This window comes from Euleptes europaea, chromosome 3 (assembly GCF_029931775.1).
Source record: "Euleptes europaea isolate rEulEur1 chromosome 3, rEulEur1.hap1, whole genome shotgun sequence".
In the NCBI taxonomy this organism is placed as follows: domain Eukaryota; kingdom Metazoa; phylum Chordata; class Lepidosauria; order Squamata; family Sphaerodactylidae; genus Euleptes; species Euleptes europaea.
Window position 1 is genome coordinate 17,907,079 of NC_079314.1, and position 16,002 is coordinate 17,923,080.

The 16,002-nt window shown below is 51.0% G+C and overlaps 1 protein-coding gene across 1 annotated transcript in view; it reads right to left on the reverse strand.

Annotated features, from left to right (window-relative positions):
• Nucleotides 1–8,177, reverse strand: part of KMT2B (lysine methyltransferase 2B) — a 58,740-nt gene extending 50,563 nt beyond the window's left edge. The window contains exons 1-4 of the mRNA XM_056846858.1: nt 6,069–8,177; nt 3,754–3,867; nt 2,762–2,939; nt 1,267–1,507 (exon numbers count right to left, since the gene is read on the reverse strand). Of these exons, the coding sequence (XP_056702836.1) occupies nt 1,267–1,507; nt 2,762–2,939; nt 3,754–3,867; nt 6,069–8,177 (2,642 nt within the window). The remainder of the gene's footprint in view (nt 1–1,266; nt 1,508–2,761; nt 2,940–3,753; nt 3,868–6,068) is intronic.
• Between the last annotated feature and the right edge of the window lie 7,825 nt (nt 8,178–16,002).

The following is a 16,002-nucleotide window of genomic DNA, read 5'->3' on the forward strand; positions in this document are numbered from 1 at the left end:
CCGAGTTGTTTTCTGTTGCCCCAGAAGGTCGGACCAGAACCAATGGATTGAAATTAAAGCAAAAGAGTTTCCATCTAGACATTAGGAAGAAATTTTTAACAGAGTGGTTCCTCAGTGGAACAGGCTTCCTCGGGAGGTGGTAAGTGCTCCTTCCCTGGAGGATTTAAGCAGAGACTAGATGGCCATCTGTCAGCAATGCTGATTCTATGACCTTAGGCAGTTCATGTGAGGCAGTTTATGAGAGGGAGGGCATCCTGGCCATCTTCTGGGCATGGAGTAGGGGTCACTGGGTGTGTGTGGGGGAGGTACTTGTGAAATTCCTGCACTGGGCAGGGGGTTGAACTAGATGATCCTTCCAATTCTATGATTCTATGACACTGGCATGGATCAAATCATCCTCCCAAAAGCCTTGCTCCGACTTCAGTGGCTCTTCCTCAGACATAACTGGGAGAAAGGGTACAAAACTTGGGCCAAAAAGGAAAGGTGGGGTGCCAATTATTTTAATAAACACAAATAAATACGCTATGCCCAGTGGAGTGGTAGGATGGCAGTCAGCTTCGTCCCAACACTGACACTTGAATGCCAATACAGTGGAGCAGTTAGCGTCAGACTAGGACCTGGGGAACTGGGACTCAAAGCCCCACTTGGCCGCGAAGTTCCCCAGGCCCCCTCAGACCTGTTATTCTCTCTCAATCGAGCCTACCTCGCAAAGCTGTTGTGAGAAGAGTTGGTTTTTATACCCCGCTTTTCTCAACCTTAAAGGAGTCTCAAAGCGGCTTACAATCGCCTTCCCTTCCCCACAACAGACACCCTGTGAGGTAGGTGGGGATGAGGGAGTTCTGAGAGAGCTGTGACTAGCCCAATATCACCCAGCAGGCTTCATGCAGAGGAGCGGGGAAATCAAACCCCGTTCACAGGAAGAGTAGATTCACTCTAAGCTTGCTGGAGAGATTAAAAAATGTGAGATGCAGCCAGAATGTCTACAACATTTGCAAGTGTACCTTCCCAGTCTTAAGGGCTGGAGGCTTGCCTTTTTTGAAAAGTGAACGCTGAGATGTTGAGGGCGCCAGATTCTGCACCCAAAACCCAGCGCATGAGCTTGCATCCACGAAGTCCCAGGCTCCTCACAGTCATGGCCAAAGCCAGCAGGCAGAGAGAAGAGCACTCTGAAGTCCAATCTTTCAACTTCCCAAGAACACGAGAGAGTTAAGCTGATGGGCAAAGCCATCTGGGTCAGAGGCGGGGACCCCCTGCGGGCACACTCACACGCAGCACTGCTTCTTGGTGTTCGGCCCCCCAAACTTTGGCTTGTCCAGGCAGTTGATGCACTCCCCGCAGTCCTGCAGCTTCAGGCAGCCTTTGCACTTCCCACAGCGGGTCATCCGGTTCTTCTTGCCGTGGTGGTGAGAGACGTGGCGGCGCACGGGGTGTGGCGCGGCCTTGACGGCCGCGTCCGCCTTCGCCTGCTTTGAGTGTCCGCACTCACTCTCGGAGGCCGAGGAGGTCTCTGGGGGAATGGCAAGAAGAAGAAGAGCTGGTTTTTATATGCGGATTTTCTCTCCCACTTAAGGGAGAATCAAACCGGCTTACAATCAATCGCCTTCCCTTCCCCTCCCCACAGCGGACACCCTGTGAGGTAGGTGGGGCTGAGAGAGTGTGACTAGCCCAAGGACTTTCAGCTGGCTTCATGTGGAGGAATGGGGAAAACAAATCCAGTTCACCAGATTAGCGTCCACCGCTCATGTGGAGGGAGTGGGGGACTCAAACCCGGTTCTCCAGATTAGAGTCCACCGCTCCAAGCCGCTGCTCTTAACCACTACACCACGCTGGCTCCAAGGCTGGAAGAGTGAGTAAACTGGACCACGTGAACACCCTCCAGGGGAGAAGTGGCCCCCTGCAGTAGGAGGCCCACAAGTCTGGTTCAAATCTTGCCTCTGCTAGGTGCTCAAAAGGTAGATTCAGACAAATCTCTCTACGGCCCCATCTCTACTCTGGTGTGGTGGTTAGAGTGTTCTGACCACAATCTGGGAGACCCAGAGCTGAATCCCTGCTCTGCGGGGAAGCTGGCGTGGATCAGTCACTCTCTCTCTCAGCCTGACCTACCTCAAAGGGTTTTACATTTATTTCTATTTTGATTTATAACCAGTTCTCTTCCCAGCCAAAGCCCGGCTCAGAGCGACTCACACCAGGTTAAAAACACAATGTAACAGATACAAATACAATCGTTCCATAATTCCAACCTAAAACCAATATCCCATTCTTAAAATTAGGTTGGCACCGGTTTATCAGAGCACAGCTTCAAGAAGAGCCTGAGGAAGCAAACTGAGTCCCCCGCCCAAACTTAAACTTAAGACGGTTGTCCCTCTCCTTCATACAGAAAGCACAATGCTTGAGCAACACAGAAAAGTCCCAATCCCTAGGGCTCATTGCCGCAGTCGTGTGGGGCTGAACAGAGATCCTGCCCCTTCTCTTCTTGGGACGCAGGGCTCGTGGGGAGCACAAACTTAAGAGCTGGCACTCTCTCTGTTCCTTATACGTGTTATTTCTCCAGCCCTCTTTGTAACTCCCATTTCTCCCCTGCAACGATCACAGCTTAGCCTCTTTACTTCAGGAGGATATGCCTGGTGTCAGCGTGCCCATCTTCACCTGTGAACTGGGGGGTGGGGGTGGGAGCTCAAAACCATCAGCCTACCATGTGACCCAAACTGCAGCATTAAATAGAAAGCAGAGGGCATTGCAGAAGCAAATCTATTTGGCCTACCCCCAGGGCACTGACCCTCAACAGTGGGCGAGGCGGCAATCTCCTCCCTCTCTCGCAGCGGCAGGGCACTGAGGCGTGGCACGTCCTCCGGCACCATGGCGCGGGACTGCCCCAGGGCCACCGAGGCGTGTCGGCACACGTGCTTGATTCGAGGGCCCTGCACCGGAGATTCCTGGCCCTGTAAGGGAAGAAGCAACAAGATCCACTGTTAGCGTGAGCGACGCATAATGGATATCTGAAATAATTTATTGCACACCTCCAATCCCCGATAAAATGTGGCTGAGACGGCTCGTGCCAGTCCTAAGAACCTACTAATCACCGCAGAAATCAACACGGAAACATTCACGAGCGGTCGCCAGCCAACCCATAAACACAGCAGATAGAACCATCAGCTCCCACATAGACAGCAGAATGAAAACATAATATTGAATGGTGGAGCAGTAAAAGCACTACAACACGTTCTTGGCCAACTGACACCCCCTCTCCCAAAACCATCACCAAAATGCAGACGCAAAGAGAAGTTTTCACCTGGTTCCTGTAGCGTAACAAGTTGGGCGCCAGGCGAAAGCACGGCAGTTTTGACAACCCCTAGTCCAGGCCAGGCCGGCTATACAAATCACGTGCTGGTAGCCATGTAACACTTGCCTGAACAGAGAAGGGCTGCACATCTGGAAGGGTCTCACAGTGCGGTGATTTGACTGAGCAAGTCAAATAACGTATGTCCTTTCCCATAAAGATGGCCCAAGCACCTTTGAGTTTGGCTACCTCCCTCCACTTTAGGGGCAGGAAGCAATTTTCCTCTGGCCAGATTGGTCAGGGATCCTGAGCGTGGAGTAGGGGTCACTGTGTGTGTGTGTGTATGTGTGTGTGAGTGAGTGAGTGTGAGGGGGAGGTAGTTGTGAATTTCCTGCCTTGTGCAGAGGGTTGGACTAGATGACCCTGGTGGTCCTTTTCCACTCTATGATTCTACACAGACGGACAGCATCCGTTACCTGCTTTCTTGCATCCTTCCCGTCTTCTCCAGCCGCTTTAAGTTCTGAACTTGGCTCCTGCTTGCTCGGGACCTTTGGGGGCTCGAGGGCATCCATCTTGATGGTTTGACACCCCTACAGGGAAGAGACAAGAGCTTTTTTGGGAGGGGGGATTTCGAGAGCCCTCCTTGTCAAAACCAAATCCTCCGGTCAGTAGGTGACATGGGGATTCGGGGGGAACGTGCCGTCTCCCACACATTAGGCAGCCCTTATCTGAGACGCTTGTCTGTGAAACTGTTATCACAGTTGCTACAGGCCCTGTGTGGGAGTACACAGGACAAATAACACACCTGCAAGGCTGCAGTCACACTAGTAGGTCTAGAATAAATTTTGGGCCAGTAGCACCTTACAAACCAACACAATTTTCCAGGGCGCAAGCTTTTGTGACTCCAAGAGCATAAGAAGGTAAGAAAAGCCATGCTGGATCACACCAAGGCCCATCAACTCTAGCAGTCTGTTCACACAGTGGCCAACCAGGTGCCTCTAGGAAGCCCACAAACAAGACGAGTGCAGCAGCACAGTCCTCCCTGTGTTCCACAGCACCTAATATAATAGGCATGCTCCTCTAATACTAGAGAGAATGGGTGTGCATCATGACTAGCATCCATTTTTACTAGTAGCCATGAATACTCCTCTCCTCCATGAACATGTCCACTCCCCTCTTAAAGCCTACCAAGTCGGCAGCCATCACCACATCCTGGGGCAGGGAGTTCCACAACTGAACTATGCATTATGTGAAGAAATGCTTCCTTTTATCGGTTCTGAATCTCTCACCCTCCTGCTTCAACAGATGACCCCCGCGTTCTGGGATTATGAGAGAGCCAGATGCCACCTCAAAAAGCTTACAGTGTGGATATAACTCCTGAACTCTCAAAATGGTGTCTCTCTTTGCCTTCCTCCTTCTATGCACTTATTGAACACACATGAAGTTGCCTTCTACTGAACCAGACCCTTGGCCCACCCAAGTCAGTATCATCTACTCAGACCGGCAGCGGCTCTCCAGGGTCTCAGGCAGGGGTCTTTCACATCACCTACTTGCCTGGTCCTTTTAACTGGAGAGGCCAGGGATTGAACTTGGGACCTTCTGCATGCCAAGCAGATGCTCTGCCACGGAGCCACAGCCCCTCTCTATTGCTCATGAGTTCCAGGAACCTCAGCTACCCTTGTCCAATCTACAGCAACACATACAGAAATAAACACTAGGAGAACAAACCCTAACGCACGCTCGGGCAGCCTGTATGATGTAGCCCACGGCCACTGTGCTGGGGATCCCTAGGCTAGAAACTGGCTCTTCAAGCTAAAGAGCGCTCAGTTATGAACTGCCAGACCGTACATGCTGTGATTTTCTCTTGTTTTGAGCTCCTTCATTTAAGAGTTTTCTAGAATGTCTGGAACTGTATACTTTTAAAAAAACACCCAAAAGCAGATTCTAAATAAATAAGGTAGAAGGGGAATCCATCAGCGAGCCTAATTTTCCTTACTGCAGCCAGAAAGCAGTCTCTGTATCATATCTCTTATATATCTCTTCAATCCCTTTTTATTCAACCTCCCTCCAAGGATGTCAGGGCAGTCTATGGCCTTTTATGCAGGGACGTTTCCCTGTGGTCACCCCCGCCGAATGCTTCAGGGCTTCCTTTTGATTATGCATGTCCTTTTCCACCCGTCAGAGGTCGCCTCGCTCTTTCTGCCCGTTTTGCTCATGTTTTCCGGATGCCGTTTTAGCCAGAATGGGGAGAGCGAGGCGACCTCTGATGGGCGGAAAAGGGCATGCATAATCAAAAGGAAGCTCCGAAGCAGTCTGCAGGGGGTGGCTGCGAGGAAATGTTCCTGCATAAAAGGCCTACATGGTTCTTCTTTCCTCATTTTCTTCTCTTAACAACCCTGTGAGGGAAATTACTCTAATGAATATTCGCTCTTTAGAAGCACCTGCAATGGTAAACGCTGCCACAGACTAGCGGGATCTGTGGCGAAAGGAACTGAGCGGTTACTCAGTAAAACTCCAAGTACTGAAGCTGCTCCAACTTCAGCAAAACTCCAAAATACTGAAATTCCCTTTGCCTTTTAACGGGGTGTGCGGTCTGCACAGAGATTGACAACTGTTGTGCTCATTATAACTCCTGCTGATAAGCAGGGCCCCATGGGGGGGTGTCTCCACTATTAAAAACAAAACACTGATGCAGAGCGATCAGCTGAGATTCCCCAAGACCACCTCCATCTTCCTCTGCGTTTGATCATCATCCCAAAGCCCCGCCACCCCTCACGTGAACAGCTCTTACCGGACCCAGCTTGAAATTCTTCTGCTGGTCAATCTTGATAAGCTGCACCTTGGCACGCGTGAGCAGGCTGTACACTTTATCCATGCTCGACAGCTGGGTAATAAGGGGCTTCGGCAAGTCCGGAGGGGGCGGCGGCTCCTCCGAACAGGGGCTGGCGGGCTCCGCCTCACTCTCCGAGCTATTGGCCGCCTCCTCCTTTGCGCGGGCTGCCGGAGGCACGACCCTTCGGATGGCCACCTTGTGCACCACGCCGGGGGAATTCACATCTTCCATTGTGATCAGCTCTTTGCCCTGAGCCCCCAGCGGCCTCGGGACCTCCGTGAAGAGAGGCAAGGTGAGGTGGTTCGTCCTTCCCATCAGCCTCTTGCTGCTGCGGGTGACCACCGGCTCACTGGGGAGCAGGGGGGCTTCCTGCTGCGAGGGCGGGGGGTCTCTCCTGACCTCGGGGGAGGCAGGCACCGGCTCGGCCTCCTCGGAAGACACCGTCAGTGACTCGTAGATTTTAAGGTGCGCCTCACTCGGTGTGAACTGAGGGGCCCGCAGCAGAGGAGTCCGTTTGGCCGGGGGCGAAGGGGTCGGTGCCGGAGTGCTGGGCAAAGAAGGGGAATCTTCGCTGGGAAGGTGGAAGAGAGACTTGCCCAGGTCCTTCGGGGACGAAGTGGGGCTCAGTGAAGTCCAGCGGAAAGTGGGCTCCCGGAGGATGGAGCGGCGCTTCTCGAGCAGGCCGGGGGCAGGGGAAGCTATATGGGGGACGCTGGGGGAAGGTGGTGGTGAGAGGGCTCTGGAGGTGTCTTTACTTGGCGAGCTAGGGGTCAGGGGCATCAGCTGCAGGGAGGTCACCGGCAACAAAGACGAGGAGGCCTCTTGCTTGTCAGGACAAGGCCCTTCTGGGGCGGCTGGGTTTTCCGCAGGCTTGGCCGCCTTCTGCGGGACCTCGTCCATAAAGCGGCGGGGGGTGCGGATGAGGCGTGACGAGCGAGCACTCACCACGGGCATGATGAACTGGCGGATGTTCTTCAGGAACGTGGCCTTGTGACCTGGAGCGTCCTCGGAGCCGGGGCCACCGGCCTGCTGAGCAGCCACCAACACCTCCTCCCGGGCCTTGGCCGGTAGCTGCTGTGTCGCCATCCGCTGAGCCCGCTGGGAGGCTGTCAGGGGCGGCCGGCCGCGGCCCCGCTTCGAACACTGCGCCCGCGTGGAGAGGGCAATGCTGGAAGACCCCTCCTCAGGAAGGGCTCCCATCCCCTCGCTCTGCGAGCTGGGCGGCTGCTGCCCCTGTTTCCCAGAAAGCCCACTCGGCAGAGCAGAAACGCCATCCCCGGGCGCTGGAGCTTCCAGTTCTGGTCGAGAGACTTCTGCCCCCATGGGAGGAACCTCCAGTTGATGCTCAGGCTCCTGAGCGACCACTTCAGGTTGCGCTTCTGGCTTTGAGTCAGGAAGTTCTGGCCATGGCTCCTGACCCACAGCAAGAACCTCTGGCTGTGACTCTGGGGGGGAAGCCGCCTCTTTTCGTTCCGATTCAGGGGCAGAAGCCTCCGTCTCTGATAAAGGAGCCTCCGACCCAGAGACAGACAGGGAAGGAAGGGGAGAGCTCCTCCTCTTCTGCACGACACTCCATTTCCTCTTGCGACCCTTTTGGTGGCCTTTTAGCCGGACGTGGGTCACCACCAACTTGCCGGACTTGTGCCGCCTGGACTTGGAAAAGAATTTCAGGATGAGCGGGGGTTTCTTAGAAGGTTCTGGAGATGGTGGAGACGGGCTGACGGTTGGGCGTGGCGAGGGTGGAGGCCTGTTGTGCTCAGGTTCGGGGAGGGGATCCGGAGCTTCGACACTTTGGCAAGGAGGCCCCGGAGTGGCCCTGCGTCTCTTAGTGAAGGACCCCCGTGGCCGTCCGCGTGGCCTGGAGGATGCCACGGAGTTGAGGTTCCTCCCGGTCTGCAGAGGGAGGGCAGGCGAGAGGGTGGCTTTGAGGGGATCGCCCGCCTCTGGGCTGAGTTTAGTCTGCTCGGGAAGCATCTTGCCTATTTTGAGGCCTGAGCCCGGCGGCCTGCCCAACTGGGCCGGAGGCCCCTTGGCCCTCTGAAGCAGTTCGGCCAAGGCCCTCACCATGCGCTCCCGCTGGGACTCCGCGGCCTTCTGCTTGGCCAGCCGCTTGGAACGGCCGTCCTCGGAGAGAGCCCTCTTCTTCCGCCCGCGGGCAGACAGAGCCGCACCTGTGGAAAGGAGGAGGAAGGCTTAGCTGCGAGAGGGTTTTCACCCTAGCTAGGAAACGCTCGAGCTGAAAGGGGCAGTTCAAAAAAGGCTGAAAAACGCAAACAACTGACGACTGATCCCAAGACGCTGCTCAACATGGATCCTTCTGTTAGCACTGCAGTACTTAAGACACTTTACGACACCCTGACTAAAGCAGCTGGACAAGGAAATACAGTGGATCTCCTCAACTATTTTAAAAGAGAAAGAGCAGCAACTTTAAAAATGAAATAGTGTCCATGCACGGCCCTGGTTCAGACTACAGTTCAGAGGAAGAGGGGTTTTCATTTCCCCCATCCACCCCGGCTGTCCCCCCCCCCTTCCAGGGCTAATGTCCTACAGTCTTTTCCAGTGACTCTTGTCTTCTCACTGTACATAATTATAACTTGTATGTGAACGTAAGATGCCCCCCCTTTATTTCCGATGGCACACGGGGGGGGGGGAACCCTCTATTCTGCCTTTTGGATAAATACAGTAGAGTTGTTGGGTTTTTTTATATGCCGACTTTCTCTACCACTTAAGGAAGAATCGAACTGGCTTACAATCTCTTTCCCTTCCCCTCCCCACAACAGACACCCTGTGATGTAGGCGGGGCTGAGAGAGCGCTAAGAGAACTGTGACTAGCCTGAGGTCATCCAGCTGGCTTCATGTGGAGGAGTGGGGAATCAAACCCGGTTCTCCAGATCAAACCACCGCTCTTAACCACTATAACATGTTGGCTCTCTTCCCCCTGACATCCCCCTTTTTCTAGTCTTAGTGTGACACTGTTCAGAGCCTAATTGGCTGTATGAGCAGTATCATAAAAGTTATTTTTTGGTTAACATTGGGACAGGCTATTTTTCAACATTTGGCCTCATAGAGGCTTCCCAGTAGTGCTTTGATTTTGAACGGGGGAAAAATACTGGAACATTTTCGCCTAGATTATAAAGATCTTCCGTCTGAAGACTGCAGAGATGAGTCTCACCTGGTTGCAGAACTACTGTTTTGGATGGCTTTTGGGACTCAGACTAAGGCTCCAGGGTAAGGCCCTGAGCTGTATCCTGCTCTGGTAAAATTTATTTTTTCGGTATAAATAAGGTGCCGGATTCTGTGCGTGTCAATGTGGCTCGGGTCAGATAACACCAACAATCTCTATTCAGTCTCTATTCAGTTGGAACCTGCTCAGTGAGGCAAGAGGTAAATGGATAAAACCTTTTATCTGGGACCCTAGGTGTGAACTGGGTAATTTGAGGTTTCTTTTATCAGGGGTGGATTTCCCCGCCCCCAGTTGATTGAGATTAAAAATGTCTAATTCTCTATTGCTTATGCACACACACACACAAACACACACACATATAGAAGAAGAAGAGCTGGTTTTTATATGCTGACCTTCTCTACCACTTAAGGGAGAATCAAACCGGCTTACAAGAGGAGGAAGAAGAGGATGAGGATGAAGAAGAGTTGGTTTTTATATGCCAACTTTCTCTACCACTTAAGGAAGAATCAAACCGGCTTACTTCCCTTCGCCTCCCCACAACAGACACCCTGTGAGGTAGGTGAGGCTAAGAGAGAGTGACTAGCTCAAGGTCACCCAGCCAGATTCATGTGCAGGAGTGGGGAAACCAACCCGGTTCACCAGATTAGCATCTGCCCCTCATGTGGAGGAGTGGGGAATCAAACCCAGCTCTCCAGATTAAAGTCCACCTCTCCAAATTATCACTCTTAACCACTACATTACACTGGCTCTCTTCCCCCTGACACACACACACACTTTTTTTAGTCTTAGTGTGACACTGTTCAGAGCCAAATTGGCTGTATGAGCTGTATCATGAAAGTAAAGTTATTTATTTGGTTAACATTGGGACGGGCTGTTTTTCAACATTTGGCCTCAACATCTGGCTTCCCAAGGCCACAACTTGACTTGCTGGATTTAGCAAAAGATTTCCACCCTGTCTTTCTGATAAACCACCCAAGACTGTTAGGCAACCATACAATTTGACAGTAAAACGCTCAGACTCAAGTACAATAAACGGATGTTAGTACTACTGCAGGTAAAAAACAAAAATTAGAAACAGCGGCAGACAGAACCCAAACAAAGCAGAGGGGATGGATCCGGACGGCTTCTTTGCTCAATCTTCCCCAGTTCCTCTCCTTGTTACAACATATGCCCCGTTCCATGTGGCTTTTGCCCGTGAAGGTCTCGTGATTCCCGCCCTAACTTTTTGGGCGGTCAAAGGGGACCCCACCTCCTCCCTTTTTCACCATGGAGAAGCGGGATGGATGATACTCAGAATCCATGACAAACACCCTTACCTTTTTTGGACCGCAGAGCGGCACGCAGGGAACTCTGGGAGGCCTCATCCTCTGAACGGAAGCCCAGGAACTCATCCTGGCAAGAGAGAAGGGGAGAGAGAAGCATAGTCAAAACAAACAAACAAACCCAGATGGCACCTGTGCTCTTTTACTCAGAGTAGACCTGCCATCACATGACGCAATGATGGCCCCTCGCTTAGGATGCTTTTAAAAGGTTTTTTTTTAAGTACTCACAGAGGATAGGTCTACACATGAAGCTGGCTTACCATGACTCAGATCCTTGCTCAAGGTAAGTATTGCTTACTCTGACAGGCAGTTGGTTACAGGCGGTGACCTGGTTACAGGTGGAGGTCTTCCACATCACCTGCTTCTGAGCCTTTTACTTGGAGATGCGGAGGACTGAGCCTGGGACCTTCTGCACGTCAACCAGATGCTCTTCCTCTGAGCCAAGGCCTCCCCCCCCTTAACAAGAATCGATGAATCTGCCTTATCCCGAGTCAGATCCTTGGTTGATCAAGGTCAGCATTGACAACTCTGACAGGCAGCTGCTCTCCAAGGTTACCAATGGAGCTCTTTCATGCCACCTTCCGCCTGATCCTTTTATTCGCCGGGGACTGAACCTGGCATCTTCCACACGCCAACCAGATGCTCTTCCATTGATCCACAGCCCTACCCTGTCAACGGTGATCCGCCACGACTGCCAAATGGACCCCTCTGTGCTCAGAGCACGCGAGAGAGACAGCGCATACCTCTGCACACCCAAACACCAGAGGTTCGAATCTCACCTCTGCCGCCCATTCACTCGGCCTCTGGCAAACCCCTTGCGGCCTCAGTCAACAGCCCATCCGCACCTGAGCCAGCAGATAATGGCCCCAAGGACAGATGTTTTAATAGCCAGGAAGAAGCTGCGACAGGCAGAAGATGGAGGACCTTTTTTGAGAACCAGGTCTACTCTTTAGTCAGCTTGGTGGCACGCCCTGGAGACTCACAAGCCTACTTGGCAAAGGGTAAGGCGCGATTGTCAGCAACCAGTAGAACAGCATTTGCACAGACACCAAGTCCTACGAAACTATGTTCCTGAGTGGAAGCGCCAAGGGACACCCCTCCTTCCTGTCCCCAGATCTCCCCTGACCTCCTTGCAGCGGCAGAAACCAAGGTCGCTGTCACAGGAATCCCTTGAAGGATCAGAATCGTTTTTCTAGCGACAACTCTGGTGCGATCCGCCTGCAGGACTTTTGCCCGTGACCTTCTCAAGCTCTCTGCGAGTACTGTGCCGCGGCAGCTCCTGGAGGATTTTGCACAGACCTCCATCTAATGTCATGGCCTTGACCCTGGTCTGGCCACTGTGCAACCGTGTATCAAGTATCAGACTGTGGGGTTTCTTCTCACTTGCAGGTCAAGTCAGCACAGTGAAAGCCATCCCACCTAGGGAACCTTCCCGACAACACAAGCCAAGCATTTTGAGACAGGTGAGACAGGAGGGCCAGCATGGTGTAGTGGTTAAGAGCGGCGAACTCTAATCTGGAGAGCCAGGTTTGATTCCCCACTCCTCCACACAAGCGGCGGACTCTAATCTGGAGAACCGGGTTCGATTCCCTATTCCTCCGCATGAAGCCTGCTGTGCGACCTTGGGCCAGTCGCAGTTCTCTCCAAACTCTCTCAGCCCCATCTACTTCACAAGGTGCCTGTTGGGGGGGGGGGGAGGTGATTGTAAGCCGCTTTGAGACTCCTTTAAATAAAAGGCAGAGAAAAAAACCAACTCATCTTCTTCTCCCTTAACACAATCACCCCGCTTGAGAGAACCAAAAGATAGTTACGGGTTTCTCTTTGAAGAGGGTACCCCCTCACTGCTTATGAACAGGCTACCTCTAAAATGAATTGCCAACTGACAGTGTCCAAGCTAAACCTACCTCAGGAGATACTGCTTTTCTACGCCACCCCCTTCCTTCTTTTCTAGATTTCTCAAAACTGCCCAGAGGGAAGAAAGGGCAAAAGAGCATGCCAGAACTTTTCTATGGATGGAATTCTTTCTCTAATTTCCCCCCTTAATCCAGAAGAGGTGCCAATAACATTCACATACTCCTAAATGCAGAATCTTAATCTTGTCCTCTTTTTTCTTCACTCTTGACCCTTCATTGACCAATGTACTTTTAACACTCTGGCAGGAAAACAGGGCAAGGGACACAAGGTGAGCAAGAAGAAGAAGAGTTGTTTTTTATATGCCGACTGTCTCTACCACTTAAGGGGGACTCAAAACGGCTCACAATCACCTTCCCCTCCCCACAACAGACACCCTGTGAGGTAGGTGGGGCTGAGAGAGCTCTAACAGAGCTGAAACTTGCCCAAGGTCACCCAGCTGGCTTCGTGTGGAGGAGTGGGGAAATCCAGTTCACCAGATTAGCGACCGCCGCTCATGTAGAGGAGTGGGGACTCAAACCCGGTTCTGCAGATCAGACTCCACCGCTCCAACCACCGCTCTTAACCACTGCACCACCCTGGCTCCTCGCCCTGAACCCCTTGCCCTATGCGCAAGAAGGTTAATCAAGGGTTGCTTCTCGATTAGTTCTCACAGTGTGCCTGGGTTCAGGCAGGCACCTGAGGCCAGAGGCAATGAGTGTAGTCCAAACTCAGTCCGGGGTCAAAAGCACAGGTATTCAGAAGTCCAAGCGTCAACCCAGAAGGGCAAATCCAAAGAGCACAAGCCAGGTCACAGTGCAGAAAGCTGCACTCTGCGGTCTCTCTTTTTTTAAAAAAATAAATTTTTATTAATTTTTTTGAACAAAGCATAAAAACAAACAAATACAATAAAAAAAGAAAAAGAAAGAAAAAAAATAAGAAAAAAATTAAGAATAAAAATACAAAAAAATGTAAAAGAGTATTCATATATCATAATTAATACATTCATAATTACTAATTTATAGAGTTAAACAAAAATACCCTTTCCCCTCCACCCACCTAAAAAGTGACCCTTCACCCGACTTCCGAAGAAGTGTCTAAACAGTTTTATTTTTTACTATTAACATTGTAAATTACAATTGTTAAAAAGTTAATTTCTATGTCTCATTAATTTATATAGTAAAGTCCATTTTTGCCAACTTATCCCAATATGAGGTGGCCTTAGACCATGTTTTTTTTAAATTCTTCCATATCCTTTCCATGCAGAAATTCCGTTACTGGCCATCCTCATATACATCCATAATTTCTCTCTCCAGTCAATAATTGAAGGTTTATTCACTTGTTTCCATACCTTAGCTATCACAATTCTTGCAGCAGCAAAACTGTATTGGCAAATAATCCTATCCTGGTCAGAAATATTTTTTGGTGGAATTCCCAATAAGCAAAATGATGGTTTCCTTTTTACTCTACTGTTAATCAAATTATTCGTTTCCCTCAGTATTTTTTTCCAAATTTTTTACACAACCACCATACATGCATATATGTTCCTCTTTCCTTTCCACATTTCCAGCATATTCCCTTATCTCCACTATTCATCTTGGATATCATAATTGGGGTTATATGCCATCTATAAAACATTTTATATACCGTATATACTCGCGTATAAGCCGAGTTTTTCAGCCCCCCAAAAGGGCTGAAAAAGCCGAACTCGGCTTATACGCGGGTCAATACGGTAGGGTAGGGGGGAGGAGGGAGGGGGGAGGGAGGAGGGAGGGGGAACTTACCCCCATCACCGCCGCTGGGCCCGCGCCGCTTCTCGCGGCCGAGAGCGGCCTGGGGCGGCCCCCTGCGGCTGCAGGGAGGCTGCCCCGGCCCTTGCTGGGATGTGTCGCCGCTGCCGCCAGGCCCGCACCGCTTGCTGCCGGGAGCTCAGGTAAACCTGCGGGGGGGGGGGTTTATAAGCCGACCCTCGGCATACGCGGGTGCCTAATTTTTCCCCATTTTTGGGGAGAAATTAGGCACCTCGGCTTATACGCGGGTCGGCTTATACACGGGTATATACGGTAGGTTTTCTCTAATTTCATTGGTTATTGTAAATTTAAATTCTCTCTTCCATAAATTTTCCCATGTATCCAAATCAATATTAAATCCTAACTCCTTCATCCATTTAATCATAACTGGTTTGATTCTTTCTTGTTCTAAATTGGTTATAGTTAGTAATTTATACATTCTACCTATCAATCCTTTATTTCCTTTATTTAATATTTTCTCTAGCTCAGATTTGTTTTTATTAAATCCAAGCTGATTATCTTTGTTAAATATATCTTAATCTATAATACACAAACCAATCCTTTACCGTATATACCCGTGTATAAGCCAACCTGTGTATAAGCCGAGGTGCCTAATTTCTCCCCAAAAATGGGGAAAAATTAGGCACCCGTGTATAAGCCGAGGGTCGGCTTATAACCCCTCCCCTTCCCCCGCAGGCTTACCTGACTGGGCTCCTGGCGGCAGGAAGCGGTGGATCCGGAGGGGGCGGCCTTCCTGCAGCTGCAGGAGGCCCCCAGGCCGCTCCTGGCGGCAGGAAGTGGCGCGGGCCCGGCGGCGCAGCCTCCCTGCGGCCGCAGGGGGCCTCTGGACGCCGCTCCCGGCCGGGAAAAGGCGGCGGGGGCGGCTGAGCGGCCTCCCTGCGACCACAGGGGGCCTCTGGAGGCCGCTCCCAGCCGGGAGACGGCAGCAGGGGCGGCTGAGCGGCCTCCCTGCGGCCACAGGGGGCCTCTGGAGGCCGCTCCCGGCCGGGAGAAGGCGGTGGGGGCGACTGAGCAGCCTCCCTGCGGCCGCAGGGGGCCTCTGGAGGCCGCTCCCGGCCAGGAAAAGGAGGCAGCGGTAAGTTCCCCCCTCCCTCCCCTCCCGTATTGACCCGTGAATAAGCCTTTTTTTGGGCTGAAAAACTCTGCTTATACGCGAGTATATACGGTATATCTAATTCTTCCCTACTTTTTAAAACCCATTTCCCTTCCTTCCAGTCAATAATATTTCTATACATATCTATATCTAAATTCAACTGTAATCCCCTTCTCATATGAGCTTCTGTTGGGTTAACCCATCCCGGAGGCCTTTGTTCTAAAATCCTTCTATATTTTTTCCAAATTTGAAATAACCCGGCTCTAATAATATGAATATTAAATTCCCTATTTACCTTTTCCTTCTCCTACCACAAATATGCATGCCAGCCAAAGCGAATATTATAACCTTCTAATTCTAATATTTTAGAATTCTCTAGCATAATTCAAGTCTTTAACCAAACAAAACAGGATGCCTCATAATACATTTTTAAATCTGGCAACCCTAATCCTCCTGTTTCTCTTAATTGAATCAAATTGTTGTATGCTATTCTATGTTTTCCTTTGCCCCACAAAACTTTTAAAATTTTAAATATTTTAGATCCTTTAATAATTGGTAAATTTTGAAATAAAAAGGTAATACCATCACTTTA